This window comes from Solanum tuberosum, unplaced genomic scaffold (assembly GCF_000226075.1).
Source record: "Solanum tuberosum cultivar DM 1-3 516 R44 unplaced genomic scaffold, SolTub_3.0 scf00476, whole genome shotgun sequence".
Taxonomy (NCBI): domain Eukaryota; kingdom Viridiplantae; phylum Streptophyta; class Magnoliopsida; order Solanales; family Solanaceae; genus Solanum; species Solanum tuberosum.
In genome coordinates this window covers 359,984-378,835 of record NW_006239409.1, presented here as the reverse complement: position 1 = coordinate 378,835, position 18,852 = coordinate 359,984, and the positions used below count along the sequence as shown (strand labels likewise).

General features: G+C 29.8%; 1 protein-coding gene across 1 annotated transcript; it reads right to left on the bottom strand.

The window, feature by feature from the left end:
* Positions 1-15,007: 15,007 nt before the first annotated feature.
* On the bottom strand, positions 15,008-16,515 carry LOC102586126 (phospholipase A1-IIgamma-like). Its single transcript, XM_006364263.2, has 2 exons — positions 15,890-16,515; positions 15,008-15,811 (listed from the first exon to the last, which is right to left on the bottom strand). Exons 1-2 carry the CDS (start codon positions 16,466-16,468, stop codon positions 15,191-15,193), a joined length of 1,200 nt encoding a protein of 399 aa, XP_006364325.1. The 5' UTR covers positions 16,469-16,515; the 3' UTR covers positions 15,008-15,190.
* Between the last annotated feature and the right edge of the window lie 2,337 nt (positions 16,516-18,852).

The following is an 18,852-nucleotide window of genomic DNA, read 5'->3' as shown; positions in this document are numbered from 1 at the left end:
TGAGGGCATTGTTGGCACGAAATAAGAACAAACTTTGAATTAAAAGATTAATAAAGAAAATAATATTATATCAAAACTCATAATTTAGAAATATTTTAAAATCTTCTTCGTAAATATATTTCACTCTACCACTTTAATTTACAACAAATAGCCTAAGGAGTATAAGAGAGATCCACAAGTACCAATTTAACTTTCTATATGTGCATAATATTCTCATTGGTAAATTGTATTTTAGTAGTCTTTAATAATAATTTTAAAATACTTGAAAGTTGTAATGGTGTCGTCGTCATTGATATTTTTAGCATTTATAAAATATTAGAGTGCAAATCATTATTAAAAAAATAAAGATAAAAATGTAACACAAAAAACACATTGTATGTTAAATTACTCCAATTTTTACGATGTAGACAAGAGCGAGTGGGTTGTTACAATAATTTAGGTCAAGCTTTCACATTTAGTGAGACAACGGAGCAATCTTTGTCACCAAATTAAATAGAATATCTGAATAAACATTGATTGAAAATATTGTTAATTAATCATTAACATATACATAGAAAAAAAACATTTTTTCTCGACGTACAGTAACATAATATATACTCTACAAATTTCATTTTTAACATGTCACATGTGTGCATTTAATCGAGTCATATAATGTAGATTAACTAGCGTAGATTTTATGAAATGGACAGTTCCCTCTAAATTTATTTTAAAAATCATCAAAGCAGATAAGAATGGAATTAATTTTACTAGATGTCACTTTTAAATTCGAATAGTATGGATTATGTTAGTATGAATTATGATGTTGATGTAGTAGGTAATTTAGGCGTTGGTCACTGATCTTAGTATGGATGCATAATTATATCTATAAATAAAATTTCCCTTTTCGACAAAAAAAAAAAGTCATAACAAGTATGTCGGTAGGCCCAGTTTGTAGAGTAAATTTCTTAGATAATCACCCATGGTTGGTGATAAAATTTGGAGCTCAAATTAAAGTTTTTTTAAAAATTTGAAATTAATATTTATCTATAAAATATGAACAAAATTCCATTTCATTATATTATATTACAAAGAAAAATTCATAATTTAAACTTTGAAAATGAAGACCCATGCTTGACGTGAAGAGATTGTTTATACAATATGAGGGGATTATATTAAAGAATAACTAGTTATCGATATTATTGATTTATTGGATCAATGAATCTTTGTAAAATTATGTCTATTTTAAAAATTCGTAATAACATGTAATCGCAAACCTTTATTTATTAAGAAAACACAAAGATATACAATTTATTAATGTGATACCTTAGGATATCCGTTACCTTGTTAATGAACTATATATGATTTGCCTGGTGAGATTATAATAGTTTTGATAAATTGTGAGGATTTTCATATTTATGAAGAAAAAATATTAATTAAAGAATTCAAATTGCATGTCAAATAAAATTGAAGTTTTTGCAAGAACTTTCCCTGTTTTGGGTAGTCTATAAAAAAAATTGATTCAATTTTCTAGTAGAGCTTGGATGTTGTATTAATCCCAAAATTCAGCACCTACATATACAAGCAGGTGAATAGTCTTTTTTTTGCCTCCAAAATTATAGCTGCAAAATAGAAATATACCTAATTAAAATTAAGTTCCAACAAATAGCATCTAGTAGCCTTTAATTGTCATCCTTAAATATAAATAATAGTTTCAATTTTTGTCTATGTTGGTCGTTTTATAAAGAAATTACAGCCAAATTACTCTTATATATGACATAATTTTGCAAGACAAAAAACTTTTGTCTACCTTACATAAATTGTACAGCATCTAATTTGCAAGACACAATTTAAACTGACAAAAACTTTGTAGGAATAAACTATTACTTGATCTTAAGACAACTTTATAGGTTTCAAAATTGAATGAATACTTTTATCAAAAGTAAGTTTTACATGAACTAAGTTATATCTTATATAACATAATTTGTAGGCTACGAGCCTTTTAGGGTATAACATTCTATTATAATAAGTTTTATAAATATGACATAAGTTGCAACTTATGAACGTTCTAAAACTAGCCTTATGCCTTTGTCGTCGTAAAGATCTAAGTTTATCCTTTTTAAATCTTTCTACCAACCCTTTTTTTTATTGTTGTTTAGCTTATTATAGTTAACCAACTATCTTCCGCTTCTTTTTTGCAAAATAAATCTTTTCCATTTATAGAGCCTTCATCTTTTCGTCTAAGGGTATGTTTGGTATGAAGGTGAAAAATATTTTTTAATTTTTTCATGGTTGGTACTTGGTTGGCTTAAATATTTGGAAAATATTTTTTAAATCAACTCATTTTCCTCAAATTTAAGAAAAATGACTTTTCTTCCTGTCAATCTCCTTGAGGCTTGAGCAACTAACGAATTTATTTTTGTTTATTTAATATTAGAATTATATCAGTCATTTTTGTTTATTTAAAATGACAAAGGATAAAAATTAAATATCATTCCGAAAAATAGAGGCTTTCCACAAAATGATCCAATAAAATTTTCAAGAGGTGTTTGGATGGACTTAAAGTTGGTCAAACTTATTTTTAAGTCAATTTTGACTTTTGAAAGTCCTTCGCAGAGCCACATGTAGTTAAGGATTTTAAAAACTATTATTTTAAAGTCTATTCAAACGGGCTCTAAGTTATGACTTTTGACTTATTTTTATCATTTTAGCTTAAAATTAAATGGTTATAAATATTTACAAGCTAATTCAAATACTTCAAAAGTATTTAAAATTTATTTGGACTTAAAAATACTTGAAATAAGTTAATTTCAACATGCCATCGATGTTTGACCAAATTTTTTAGAAGTGTTTTAAATGTAACAACGTCATTTCATCAACCAAGCTTATAATTATAGATAATCCAAAACCACAACTTCAACTAACACATAAAAGAAAACATGTTGACACACACACACACATATATATATATATATATATATATAGCAAATAGATTGACAATAAGCTTTATCGCCCCGCCGTGGCTCCTTTCAGCTTTAAGCGTACAGGCGTTAATGCAACACACTCATTCTCCTTATTATATTCAGTTGGTATAACCATAATATATATATATATATATATATATATATGGTTCTCTTTCTCAAGCTCAAGGAAACGCCTTTATTAAAACATTACATGAAAAGAAATAAATTAAAATGACACATAAAATTAAACCATAAATCTCTCACAACTCATATTCCTCGCGATCCATGAGAATCCATTTTCCATCTTCTTGTTGAACCATCCCATTGTGCTTCTCGACCCACCAAGCTCCCTAATTAAATATATTCTCCCTAATTTATGTATTTTATTTTTCCTACTTATCAGATTCATTAACACTTCATATTTTAAATATTAAATTAACAAAACACAAATAAATTGGCAGATTTTGAAGTAGTAACTTCTTTTCTTTTTTTTTCTTGTGTTGCTGATGAAAGGGGAATGTTTGTCTTACTGAATTTGGTTGGACTTGTGTTTCTTTTCAATTACAATTTTTTTTTATTATTCATTTGAGAGTTTATTGGATTTATATTCATGCCAAGAAGTTTTATATAGAAAGTAAAGCGCTTCTTAGCAAAAAATATTTCATACTTAGAACTCAAACATAAATTTTTAATTTAATAAATAAAGAAATATTCATCACTTTATAATTCTCGTGAATAAAGGGGTGTAATTTTCTATCTAGAACTCATGTTGTTTGATCTTTTTATCTATTTTTTTAAATAATTATATTTAATAGAATATGAGCCAAAAGAACATTTCAAATGGACCAACCTAATGTATAGGTTTACATTAAATAGTGAGCTTCAAATCCCAATATTTGGAAACTTTTTTCATAGTTTAAAATGAATTATTTAAAGTTTTCAAAAAATTATTGATTTTTTTCATGTTTACTTTTAATTTTATATTGTCTAATAGAATAACTTGAAGATAACAAAAAAAATAGTAAAAAAGGGATTACGTAAATTTGAAAAACATATTTTTATATATTTTTCATATTTACTTTTAACGTTACATTTTTCAATTTATATGATAGTACATTTTTAGCTAGTCACAAAAAAATATAGTTTTTATATTTGATAGTAATTTAATTTTAAAATATTGTTTTAGCCTTTAAATATACCATTTTTTTAAAAAAAAAAGTCTTTTTAAATTACATGTCCAATCAAACAATATCTATAAATTGGGCGGGGAGTGAATATTCAATACTTTCTCCATTCCATATTAGTTGATCACTTTACTATAAATAATTGTATCATATTAGTTGATCACATTACTAAATCAAAAGAACATTAATTAAATATTTTCTATATTACCCGTTAATATTTTTTGAAATTGTTGACATTTGTTTGCAAAATTTCCAAGAAATTTTTTAAAAGGTAAATTAGTAAAACTATCTTCTTATTTATAATTTATTAATATTCATGATAAAAACTGATTAACTAATATGAAACGGGGCCGTTTCAAGATTCAATTGTTGACATGTCACGTTCTAAAGAGTCGTTATTTATGTGACAGCTTTAACTAAACTAGAAAGCGAATAAAAGAGTCATCCGGAATGCAAGGAGGCTCACCACTGACTCTGAGTGTTCAACTGGATCAACGAGGCGCTGGATGCTGATCCTGGTTACCTGCGTTTGCATCATAAGACGATGCAGGCCAACTGGCATCAGTACATTGAATGTACGATTATGCGAGTTGGAATGCTAAACAACAACTTAAGCTTAGAAAAAAGTAAGAAGGAACACTTACCTTGGCTCTGTACAACTCATGAATAACTGAACTCAATATAAAGCAATAAGACACATGCAATATATATATAAAGCTTGTAAAACAGTATAAACAACTTAGTTCGTTAAAGATAAAACAATAACAAACTCAACTTTATTACTTATATATAAAAGTAATATAACTTTTGTGGAAAATTCTCTAACCGACAACCACCACTATGAGCCTAAGTGGTGATACAACGTCTTGCCCACGCTGCCAGAACTGTCCTATACTTTGCCGTCATATAAAACGCTTAACTTAGTGGATCCACTAGTCTATGCTAAAAGCATCTTAAGGAGTCATCTAAAAAGTATGATCCTTTACTACCCATGATGGCTACATGGTTTATGGAGACTTAAGTTACTATGAACTCGCATCCCCATATCGGTGCTCAATACTACTCCCAAAATATACTTAGCTCATATGTTTGTAAAAGCAACACTCTTTCTTTGAATTGAGATAATTATTCAAATAAAGACTCTTGAAAACTTTAAGAAACTTTGCTTTGACTTGCTTCTTAACTTCTAGACTTGACTCTTAACTTCTTTGACTTTGATCTTAACTTTCCTTGAATTGGATTATGGATTCAAGGTTCATGATCTCATGTTTATGGATGATTTCATGATGTTTAGATGTACCTTAGAGTGTTAGAATCAACTAGGAAACATAGGTACATCACTTAGAAACTAGTACGAAAAGATAGGGGAACAATGGGGTGAACTGGCGTCCTTGGCGCTCTGAGAGGCGTGGGGCGTCAGGCCCCAAATTTCAGAGGACAAGATGGGGTGTGTTGGCTGGCGCGGTGCCCCAAGGCCAAAACTTCAGACACTGCTTTGGGGCGCTCTAGCTAGCGTGGCGCCCCACCCTTTTACCCAGAAAATTATGACTTTCTCCTTCGTTTTTCATCTCTAAACCCTTAAATCTTCCCTAGTTCAACACGAATGTCCTTCAAGAACTTCACTTTTTAACATGTGAACAACCCAAAATCGCTGAATTGAAACAAGTTGGTGTGTGGATGAACTAACCCATCACTAAAAGAACGCTTGACGTTCTTGGCGAAATCTTGGCTTCTCTCCCTTTCTTTCTTCTTTTCTCTTTCCTCCAAGCCCTAAGCGTATTCTAATTTTTCAAAACTGAATTAAGTTCTGTTTTTAATGAATTAGGAAATTAATTAGAGAAAAGACTAGTTTGCCCTTCCTTAAATCCGGATTGGGACTTTCCTCAATCCAACAGCCCAACTTCCAAAAGACATATCTCACTCATATAATGTCGAAATCGCTCAAACTTGGTGGCGTTGAAAAGATCTCTCCAAGGGTTTTCCAGCCATATCAAGAAATGCTCCTAACTCATCCTGAGCTAGGAGTTATGGCCGTTTGAAAATGGCCAAAACTCACTTTCTTAACTTAGACAAAAATTTCCAGATTTCCTTATTCTTTCCAAAAATCAATATTTTCATATTTTAAACTCTTTATAATCGTTTCTAGGTGCGAGATGTTACAGCACTAGTGACCACTTTTTGGACGGTAGGAATACTAGTGTCTCAATAATATAATTAAAAATATACGTATATCATTTACAATGATTGGGGGTATATTTATCTTTTTTCCCTTTAAAGAAAGAATTCTCCTTTCTATGAACGCCAATTAGTTTTACAATGTTGTTGTTTCATTGTTTGCACAATTAATAAAACTGGGCCAGGTCATAGTTAATTGATAAAAAAAAAAAAAATTACAAAAGTATAAGCAGATATTAACTTTAATATTTGTACATATTCAAATGAATTAATTGACATAAATATATTATTTAAACAAAATCTAGATTCACTAAATTCACATCAGAATTACTAGCTCCGCTCTATAAGTATAAGTTCATTTCTCATTTTGATTAACTAAGTTACAATCAAATATTTGCAGGTTTCAAGACCATCTCTGGTCTGATTTGGGAAGAACGAACCTAGAGTTTATTTGTAACGACCCGTTTGGTCGTTTTTGAGTACTAGAGCTTTTGATTTCATAAAATACTTTTCGATAGATTCTAATTTGGTATTTTGGACTATTTGTAACTACAATATGGAATTAGTGGGGTTGTTTTAATAATGAATTTAGTTGGTGGTTAAAGAAGATAGCATTAAAATTAGTAAGATTTAATATTTATTAGTTCATAATTAGTTACCCTAGATAATTAAAAGCACTAACGAGAGAAACACTACCTGCGGCGTCAACCAGAAGCGACTGCCATCCAGGTAATGCTTCATCTCTTCGATTTCCTTAAGTAATATGTAATGGGTTTATATCAATTGAGTGGAAATCCTTGGGATGCATTAATTATCCATTTGTCTTATCTATTGAATATGTTGTTTGTCCAATTTTAGTGAGTGAATGTTAGGCGATAATTATGATGATTATTATAGTATTGTAATTAGATGAGACATTGGAAAGAACGAGTGTGCATTGGCAGTAGTGTTAGGGTGAAGTGTAGTTATCAATAGTAGGAGTGATAATTATTGTTTTATAATTAAGGTTTGGATGGGAATTTAGAATGGATAGTAGCGGCAGGATTGTGGGAGACAAACTTTTGTGAGTAATTATTGGCAAATGTGTGCCATTTCAACATTTAAGAATGAGGTTATAGTGTATTATCATAAATAAGTTAGTTTGCATTTTATTGTTTTAGGGTGATATTCACAATCAGTAGCTTAGCTTTAATGTTCGTTATTACGACATAATTGAAATGATGATATATGGGTTTAAGTAAGTAAACTATATTATATTATCATAAATAAGTTAGTTTGCATTTTATTGTTTTAGGGTGATATTCACAATCAGTAGCTTAGCTTTAATGTTCGTTATTACGACATAATTGAAATGATGATATATGGGTTTAAGTAAGTAAACTATATTATATTATCATAAATAAGTTAGTTTGCATTTTATTGTTTTAGGGTGATATTCACAATCAGTAGCTTAGCTTTAATGTTCGTTATTACGACATAATTGAAATGATGATATATGGGTTTAAGTAAGTAAACTATATTATATTATCATAAATAAGTTAGTTTGCATTTTATTGTTTTAGGGTGATATTCACAATCAGTAGCTTAGCTTTAATGTTCGTTATTACGACATAATTGAAATGATGATATATGGGTTTAAGTAAGTAAACTATATTATATTGATATCATTAGATTTATGATATTTAAAAGAATTGAGACTTAACTCTAGACTAGGCATATAGTGATATGAGGATCGATAGAATTGTTTACTTACGAATAATGTACAATTGATAGATCGAGAAACATTCGAGTGTGATGTGGAGGCATGAGTCCTCGTGTGTGTGCTTGATATTGTGATTGATTACATACTTGCTTCAACTGTCACTTGTGCATGTTGTTGTTTCTTATCACCTGCTAAGTGCTATAGTTGACTTTATACTATTATTCATTGTATATTAGTTTCTATTTTGGGTTGGCCGATGATACCTACTCAGTACATGTTGCCCCGTACTGAGCCCTACTTGTATTTTTCTTTGTTTTCCTTTTTTTTTGGAGTGCAGCGAGTGTACCAGCGAATTTGACTCGCCCTCAGCTCTAGCCAGTCTCAGTATATCAGGTTTAAGGGTGAGCTATTTATTCGAGCTTGTGTTGGATTCTCTTGGCCATGACTTGATGTCCATAGTTTTCGGACACAAATTACTTTATTTCATTTATTTCGGTGTCTTTGATTCTCTTAGACTTAGTATTTATAGATTATATGTCCTTGATGTGATGACTTTCAGATTTTGGGGATAATATGTAATAGACTTTAGAGGTTGATTTGATTGGTTACTGTAATAAGTTTTGGAGCTTCCGCATTTTATTGTTGTTATTTGGAGTTGAATTATTGGTATATGTTGGGGTTTAGATTCCTTGGTTCGCCCACTTAGGAGGTCAAGTGTGGGTGCCACTCATGACTCAATTTGGGTCGTGATATTATTCATCTTGATAGGTCCTCTCATTTTATTTATTTTTTATTTATACAACAATCAACCTTACTATATTTTAATGCATAAATGATCTCAAAGAATTAAACGATGCAATAGCATAAGTTACAATTCAACTTACTTTATGTAATAATGAAACATAAAACTTAGCTAAATTGTGCTCTAACATATTTTAAGATCTAGAAATATGTATATGTACATCTTTTAAACAAAGAAAAAATCCTTTTGGTCAAAATATTTGATCAGAATTTGGCCAGAATGATATTTTACTTATGTTATTTTACTTTTTAAAACATTTTTACCCTTTTAATTTTAATACATTTTAATTAAAAATAGAAAAAAGATTAGTTTATTTTAAAATTAAAAAAAAAATTATAATTTCTAACCAATTATTTTACCAAATTTTCAAGCCATTTAACATTGCCCTTAAATAAAAACATAAGTTTTCAAATATCTTCATAACTAATCTCTACAACTATACTTCTTTTCAGTATCAGACAAATTTATATCTTTGACCATTCATTTTCCAACGCGTTTTCCAATGCATCATGAATTATTATATTCCCAACAAATTAAATTGGAATATTAAAAGCTTATAAGGAAATAACTATCACTATTCATAGCCATCCCATCACTACTCAATGCTTTCCATCCTCTCATAATTGACTGTATGAGAAGGACACAATGAGTCTACAAGAACATTTTAAAAAAAACACTTTCTCACACCTTAATTACTTATTTATTTTTGAATTGACACCTATTTTAAAAAACAATTAATACTCCCTCCGTCCACAATTATTTAGCAGGTATACTAAAAATAGATGTTTAAGATTAATTGTCAATTTAAACAATCAAGAAATAATTAGTCAAGTTTTTCCAATTTTGCCCTTAATGATAGTGTAGTTTAATTGAAAAGTTAAGTGAACTTTTGATATTCTTGGTATAGTAGGGTTATATTAGTCAAATTACACCTTATATTAAATTTTCCTTAAGGGATGTGCATGACCTTACCCTGACAAACAATTGTGGACGGAGGGAGTAACATAGTGAGTTTATCATTTTACTCCTATTAATTATGAAATGAGTGAATTAAAAACTTAAGATTTTCAAGAACTTTTATCTCTTTCAAAGTAAATAATTGAGGGTATAATAGATTTTAAAAAAAATTATCCTTTCTTAATTTGTCAAAATAGACAAATATAACTAAAAAAAAAATAGGCAAATAATTAAAAAAAGAGGAAATATTATCTTTTCTTGCGTATATGTATATCTAAAAAATTAGTACGGACAGAGGAATTCAATTCTTGATTATTGATTATAATATGCCTGTTGTGCTGTAATTTTCCTATTTTTAGAAAAATCACTTTTTGAAATGTTCTAAGTATAAAATAATTTGAGAAAATACTTAGAAAAGAATAGCCACTTAATTTTTTAAAGAAATCAAGAAAAATTATAATTTTCAAAGACCTAAACAGAAAAAATCATTTGAAAATATAAAAAAAGATTCGTGATTCAATTTACACTTCGAGAAAGATTTAAGCATTCGAAATATCCGCTAACATGCGATTGACCTGCGACTTGACTGAAATACATTTGACTATTTTAAAAATAAATAACAAAATAATGATTTAACATAAAAATAATAGCTTATAATATATTTGATTAAGAAAATAATTAAATAGATGACGCATTTTTTATTTTTTATTTTTATTTAATTATTTTTAGAGAAGGGAACCCAAAAATGAAACATTTAAATTAAATTGCAAGTAAATAGAATTTTAACACAATTAGGTTAATTAGGAATTGCTTGACTCATTTTTTTATTTTTATTTTTAAATAATGATTTAAACTCAATTGGTAAATTTAAACATGAAAACCATTTTTTATTAATTGAAGAATAAGAGCTTTGACTAGCCTTTTTTTTTTTTTTTTGAGAAAATGACTAAGTAAGAAGGGAACATTTTTAGTTCATTTGAGAAAAAATATTTTAACTTGAAACCACTTAAAAATAAAATGTGATCAAGTGAATCAGCCTTAATACATATTTTTTAAGAACAAAGATTTAACTTAATTAAAATATAAAATTCGACCAATATTTGATTAACAAAATAAGTGAACACAACAAGTGAAATGTATTAAAATAAGCCAACACAAAGAAAATGACTCGTTTTTTTGGGGATTCTAATTAAGTTATTTAAAGTTAGAATTAAATAAGATTAGTCAACACATAATCAAACACTTAGAGTAGTAAACGAGATAATGAAATTGGGCCCCTTCTTGGGCCAATTTCGCTGTATTTTTAAGCCTTAATTCAATTCCCGTTTTGCGTATATACCGGATGTATATCAGTGTAAATGAGCATATATATTAGCTTTTTTCATGTATCTCTTGCTTCCGAACACCTGTATTTCGCCGCAAGCCTGTATTTTCACATTTTTTTACCTGTATATGAGTGTATACTGATGTATATCAATGTTTACAGGCTGTATCTCAGCCTGTTTTCAGCTTTCTGAGACTTTTGTGTCTGCGTACTGTTTTGTGGAACCTTCCGAAACTCGAACAAAGATAAAGGCCAACTCAATAATGGATCTTAACTCAACGAAATGCGGGGATGGAGTCCCAAGTGGACTTGGATAAATTTACATACAAAAAAAAGAAGAGGAAAACAAATTAGTATCACTCTAATTAATCAACTACGCATGTTTGATAATTTGACTTTCCAAATCAGTAACAACACTTCCAGGGGAATTGAAAATCACTTTACAAGATTGACACTCAAGTGATAAATACAACAAATTGCCTCCGTGATTTGGCATTAATATTTTAACAAGATTAAGAGAAGAACATGATTCAGTACACTCAAGTAATTCCTAAGGCTACTGTTAATGTATATAAAGTTCAGATCAAATTATTTTTGATAATGTATGAGGGTACTGTATCAGTTTTTATGAGGGAAATGAAACTAGATACACACTGCCAAGACATAACTGGAAGATAACAGTACAACTTCTAGTATTCAAGTAATCTTAAAGCTTCGCATCACTGTAGCACAATAAAAGAAGAACTCAAACCAATTGTCTGCTTTCGAACACCCAGTAACAAGTAAATGCTTAATTTAAAGTAAAACGAGGCGACACTCATTGAACAAATTCCTTTCTAATGCTTAGTAAAATTACAAACCATGAAGAGATGTAGAATCATTTACTCTTGTACATCTAGAAGAGGCGGCAACAGACCCATGTAACACCGAAACGAAGTCGAACACTTTTGAGTATGAACAAACCAGTAAATAAACTAGTGAGGTATGACAAGAATTTGCATAATTTGTTAATATGAAGGAATATGGTTTTAACATTTTTTACAACTTTAGCGAAAGGAGTGGGAGAAGGGATAAACATGATTCATCAATTTCCAGGGCATTAATCCAACAATAATATAATAATACGACTAAAAAATAAAGAGATAGAGAAAGCTACTGATCTAAGCTAAATAGAAAGCCAAGGAGATGAACACTTCGGGAGGTCTGGCCTTTTTCTTTTTTTTTTTTTAAATAGAGAAAACAACATTACAATAGCTAAATAAAGGAAACCAGCGATGCTAAAAGACAGCGGAAACAAGAATATACAGATTTAACGACATCAAAGCAAGCATACGAAAAGGAAAATAGCAAAGCGCTTTCAAACAGAGGAGTAGAGGAGCAATGATACTAAATACATAACACAAAATTAAATCAATATAAAAACTCAATCATAGTAACCGACTAAGAATAATGCATCATATCAGCATATCACTAACTCGGCACATGATAACGGACCAGCCACAGAACAAACATTTTCCAACATCGGAAAATACCACATCAAAATAAATGAATAGACGAGAATACTATGAAGGAGGAAACATTACCTTTTTTCCGGGCAGCGACTGAGACAACGTGCAGGGGGCAACTTTCCACGACTTTTCTACCACACTAGTGCGGACTCGAGCAGCCAAAAGCAAACGAATAAAAACAAAACCAACTGACCTTTTGTATGCTATTTTCGTATGTGAAATCTTGCCCTCAAAATCCAATCTTTTTTTTTTTTTATCAATTTCGCCCCGCCCTTTAGTGATTAACAAGGAACTATTTATAGAAGGGGAAATATGGTTCACGATTTTTGGGGGGAAAACGGGTGAAGAACGGATAGGAATAGGGGCCAATTCGGAATTCCCCACAAATTCCCAAATTCAAATTCTTTACCAGGATTAGAGAACAGTTGGGTTTGGTACGAAATTTCTTCCAAAATCCCAGAAAATCCGGACGAGGCAGCAGCGTGGACAACTTCGATCAAATCCACCGCCCTTGCGCTTGACGTGGCGCCATCTCATAGCCACAAGGTCGATTGGACGCTGCTGGCAGGGCTGGAACGAGTTGGTGAGGGCAGAGGAGGGAGACGTGGAAAGTTGCTGGTTCCGTGAACTCCGCTGTGTGATTTGACTCCGTTTGGTGTCGTTGCTGCTACTGTTCGAGTTACCGCTGTGTGATTTGACTCCGTTTGGTGCCATTTACTCGTTGCTTTGATGTTGCTGCTGCTTTGTCGTTGAAATTGAAAGGGAAAAAGGGGATGGGGCCTGGTCAGGGGGAATTGGGTCGATTTGGAATTGTTGTTTGGATATGTTGTATGTGTATTTTGAATTGGAATTGTGGGCTGGAATATGGTTGCTGCATTGTTGTTAGGCTGGAAACTATTTGTTGTACAGGAAATTGGAAGTGGGCCTTTAGGAAGTGGCCCAAAATTATTCTTAAAAGATGGGATAAGCAATTGACTAAAAATTGTCATTAAATAATGGATTTCAATTATTGCCGATTAGAATTTAATTGGTGAATTCGGCTAAAATTTAAACAAGATGAGTTAATACAAATTCATTAATGAGCTTCTTAATCTTAACGAAATAAAAAATAATTAACTTAATTATAAACTAATTAATTCAATTACAAAACTAATTAACTCAAAATTATAACTATAACTTAAAGTAAATTAATAAAATATTTAACTAACATGTAAAATCTTTTGTGATGATTTTCAAATATTTATAAAATAACGTGATTGCAAAAAATATACATATTTATTATTAAAAAATGATAAAATTACTTTAAACATAGCTTGAAAGTATTTTGAATTTCATAAAACTCATTAATTCAAAATTATAACCATCTCTAATATTTAAAATATAAAATCTTTTTTGAGGCGATTTTCGAATAATCGTAAAATATACTAATTATATACATAATTATGTAAAACATATATATCATCTAAGATTTATGAAAAGTGACAAACTATTTAAAAATCTTGCAAACTATATTATTATTATTATTTATTTATTTTCATTATTATTACTTTTTTTAGAAATTTTATAAAACTAATAATTTTAAATCGTTTGAAATTGGAGATGCTCTAAATGATTAATTTATATTGTGGAGGGTCAAAATTGGGTGTCAACAATGCCCTATTTTCATAGAAATATTATTTTATTCAATAAGCATAGTGCATGTATAATAGTATGTCTTTATCTTTACATGGTTTAACTTTTAACATATTGGATCTTAATTTATTAATTGCATTGTGTCTTAATCTACTTGTACGATATAACATGGTTTAACTTTAACATATTGGATCTTAATTTATTAATTGTATCTTAATCTACTTGTACGATATAATTAAGACATTGCTATGTATAAATACACATAGATAAAATCTTACCAACATTAGTTAATTAGATCCAATATCGCTATAGGTTTTAAAGACATTTACAAAAATATTAAGTGCTACTTAAAACGTAAATGTAATATTAATTATAACTAAAGATCATTTTCGGGGGGAAAATGAGTATCTTTCTTCCAACTTTTATTATTGATCGATGGATCAGTGGAACTATATATTCATATTTTATTTTGTAACTAATTACTACCTAGTACTAATTACCATACATTCTTATCTTTAAGTTTTGAATTCATTTAACAGATATTTACTACTTGTTTATAAAAATATTCAATTTGAGGATTGAGCTAGATGTTTCAATATATTCAATTCTTCATTTCTTTGCATGAAATAATTCATCGATTAAATTTATAACTCGCCTTATCACATCATGCATGTGAAATATATCTAATATATGAGTAAATAATAAATTTGATTGAGTTCTTTTAACGATAATCATAAATGATGTGCTAAAGGGTCTGAAATTTAATTAAGTACAACATTTAAATAGCCCTTCTTAAAAACATGTATACAAAACAAGTTTAACTTAAGGTGCAGAAAGTACAACTTAATTACAACACACTCATATGCATTATTGCATATGATGTGTTCGCAATAACCCTTTATTCAAACATTACATGGAATTAAAGAAATAAAATTAAAATAGCAAGTACATTAAACTCCAAATTAAATTAAACCTCAGCCACAACTATGTCATACTCCTCTCGATCATTGAGAACCCATTTTCCATCTTCTTGTTGAAACATTCCTTTGTTCTTCACAGTCCACCAATTTGCTGGGACAAGATACTCACTTTTCAATGCACCTGAAGATTTGTTAACAAGCGCGATATCACGATCCACCTCTAGTTTAAAACCTGTTAAAAGTCCTATACCTTGAGTTCCCGCAACTCCATGCATGTAACACTCCAAATTATGCCATGTGAGGATATCTCCAGGGAGATTTAAATAAGGGGATTTTGTGGTGTCGATTATTATTTCCTGCCCAACGTCGAGATAGCCAATAGGTGGATATTTCGGAACAATATCCAATATGTTATGAATTCTCATAACGTGAAGGTATTTCAATTTGTTAAATGCGTTTAAAAAATTGAGATCTCCAACTTTAGGACTTGCAAATACAAAAGCTGTCACTGGGAATTCCTTCCCATGACTTGACTTGTTGATTTTATTGTAAGCTATGTCAACTGCATTCAGAGTCGCAAGGGATGCACCTAGGCTATGCCCAGTCACAGTTATGCTCACCTCTTCATTCTTATATTCCTCTACCAATCTCTTCACTTCTTCAAGGACCTATACGTAACGTACTCTTTAATTAAATGCCATTAAATCAAAATATATGTACAAATTCAAGGTCAAGATTATATATACCTGATCTCTAGCACTTGTTTTATTAAACTTTGATCGTGCACTTTCTGATGTATAAACGTTGTAGAATCCATGATGCACCAATGGTTTGAACAAAGGAAGTAAACCCCCATCACCGAACACTTTTGGTCCTGGAATTGGTAAAAATTGAAGGTCATTAACCCACTCCAGTGTTTGAATTGTTCCTCTCCAAGCAATCACAATATCTCTTCTTCCTAGTGAAACTTTACCCTCATCAGTAGCCACAGCAACATATCCCATAAAATTTGATTCCTTACTCCATGCTTCCCTTGACAGTGATTTCGTAATGAAAGCATCAGGAAGTGGCATGGATGAGGTAGCATAGAAATACTTGGTTACACGATACTTCGATGGGTCAAGGCCAACATTAGAGAAAAGATTTTCCATCGAGTATCTGCTAGCTCCTGCATATTTTGATACTTTATCAGAAATGAAGGTGTCGTAAGTCACTTCAGCTTTTTCTCCATATTGAATGATATATTTACGAAGATCAACATCCAATGGATTTAATAGACCTTCCCAATTGTTTTTCCCACTAAGTTCCTCCCATTTCTCAGCCATGCTAGACTATCTTTTTTTTCTTGATTTTTTTTTTTTGTTACTCTTTAGTTTTTTCTTGGTATGTGAAGTACATTAAGCCCATGAATTTATAGGGAAAAAACTTCGTTGATCTCTAAAGTTTTTCAATTTTCATGCATGAAACACGTTTTGATTTTAATTTTTTTATTTTTGTGAATTATATATTGTCATAGCCCAATAATAAATGAATTAACCAAGAAAACATTAAAAATAGTAGTACTAATAATAATGATTTCCATATTGAATTTCTGAACTACTACCACCATTAACATTTTGCTGTTTGGCCATATGAAGAACATTTTAGCATATTTGAAATAATATCTAGAGAATTAAAAACCTATTATTTGAACTTCAAACTTCAAATATAGAATTAAACTGCATCAAGTTTTAACTTGCAAAACTTCAACTAGCTAGGTCCAAGGTTATGGTGGAGTGCTAAGTAATTAGGTTTCGGTTTCGAGTCCTCTAGGTACAAAGTCTCCTTTTGTTAGGGAGCGCTTTACCCGACGTGAAACTGGCGTGAATTTAGATTTAGTCGGAGTCCGGTGGAAAACAAAAAAAAACTCGATCTGTTTTAGTGTCCAAATTGAACTAACTTTTAACTTAAAATTAACTTAATTTACTTCGAGTGTTAACTTTGATAATTTCAACCAAATTATGTACAAACGCTTTATCCTTAGTTTGAATTTGTAGAGGGGAAAAGTAAGTTCCAAAATACCTACTACTCCTTATCTCCCTAGTTACTTGTCCACTTTTGAATTGACATACCTATTAAGAAAATAATTAATGACATAGTGAGTTTACCATTTTACTCCTATTAATTATGAAGTGGATGAAAAGTTCTACATTTTTCAAAGCAATTAGTCATTTAATTGAGGGTATAATAGGTAAAAAAAAATTAAGTCCTTTCTTGATTGTCAAAATGGACAAGTAATTAGGGACAACTATAAAAGAAAAAGTGGACAAACAATTAGGGACAGAGGGAGTATTTAATTTCATCACTTCATTAATGTATTGGTAAGAGACACCAACCAACTTGCTGATTGTTTTTGTCGACTACCTAAACTTATTACTTTACAAATTTCATTTTTAACGTGCGTGCATTTTATAATATTTGATAGAATGATTTTCATTAGGCGCAATTAAAATTAAATCATAATTGATAATTCAATTTAGATGTTATTAGATAATTGGGTTGGGTTATGGAATAAATGATTTGGAAGAAACAATTTTCAAAAAGAAAAAAGTAAGGTTGTATTTCGTACTTGATTTGGAAGAGACTTTGAATTTTATAAATAATGAATTATCGATTTAAGAACCAATTTTCTAAAAAAAATTTTGTCGAATTAATCAATAATACTATCGTCATCGTTTATCAACCATATATTTAATAGAGATTTAACACATATAAAAAATAATAATAAATATTAAATATAAAAAAAAAATCAAACCCCTAATTTCCCTGAGTCTTGCGACGTAACTTTAAAACACCTACAAAAGTATCCTAGATATGCATGGTAAATGATTTTCTTTTTTAGTTTTGGATGATGTTGGGTGGAAATAAAATTAGTTCAACGTACGAATTACTCAAACAATTAGAAAAAAAAATACTATTTACAGCAACTATTGCGATTTTTCTTAAAACATATTTATTACATCAGGAAAAGCCTAGAAGGCATATACTACAAATATGAAAGATGGAGGAGATTATTAATGTCAAGAAACTGTCCCAGAGAATGACCAGAATAGTGTGCATCATGACAAACAAGATATTTAACTTTAAATCAAGATTTTCAATTTTAAATATTAAAATTTGATCATAAGTTTAAAAAAATCATGATTTTACAATTTTGAATTTATATTATATATTTTTTAAATATTAATTTATTTGCTTTAGTTATTATAATAACTTATTCTGAAAAGTCAGTTTCATACTTAAACTCATGTGGCAGCCTATTATACCATCCAAAATGTACAAAGTTAGTCACTCAATCCAACGTGAATTACACACATCTGTCAGATCTTTTCAAGCTTACCCGTGTAATTTATTTATTTATTCTCTTTTATTCTCCATCGTTTTTGTTTTAATTTTCTCTCTCCATTTCTAAATGACTATTTTTGTTTTCAAGAAAACCACTAACAATGTCCTCTTCTTATTCCATTATTGATGATACAAATATTAGCAAAGTCATGCAATAACTTCATTCAATTTAATTTTTTTCTAACCACCGACAGAAATTTCAATACCAACACCATTTTATTGCGCGACACCTAACATCAAATATCACACGCTATTACTGTCACAAAAAAAAAATCAAACCTGACCACCTATTTCACCATCCGACACTCAAAAAAACAATTACCAA

Coding starts and splice junctions, on each gene's coding strand:
- LOC102586126 (XM_006364263.2), bottom strand. CDS start 16,468: ATGGCTGAGAAATGGGAGGAACTTAGTGGGAAAAACAATTGGGAAGGT. Junction 15,812..15,889: donor AAACAAGTGCTAGAGATCAG/GTATATATAATC, acceptor CGTTACGTATAG/GTCCTTGAAGAAGTGAAGAG.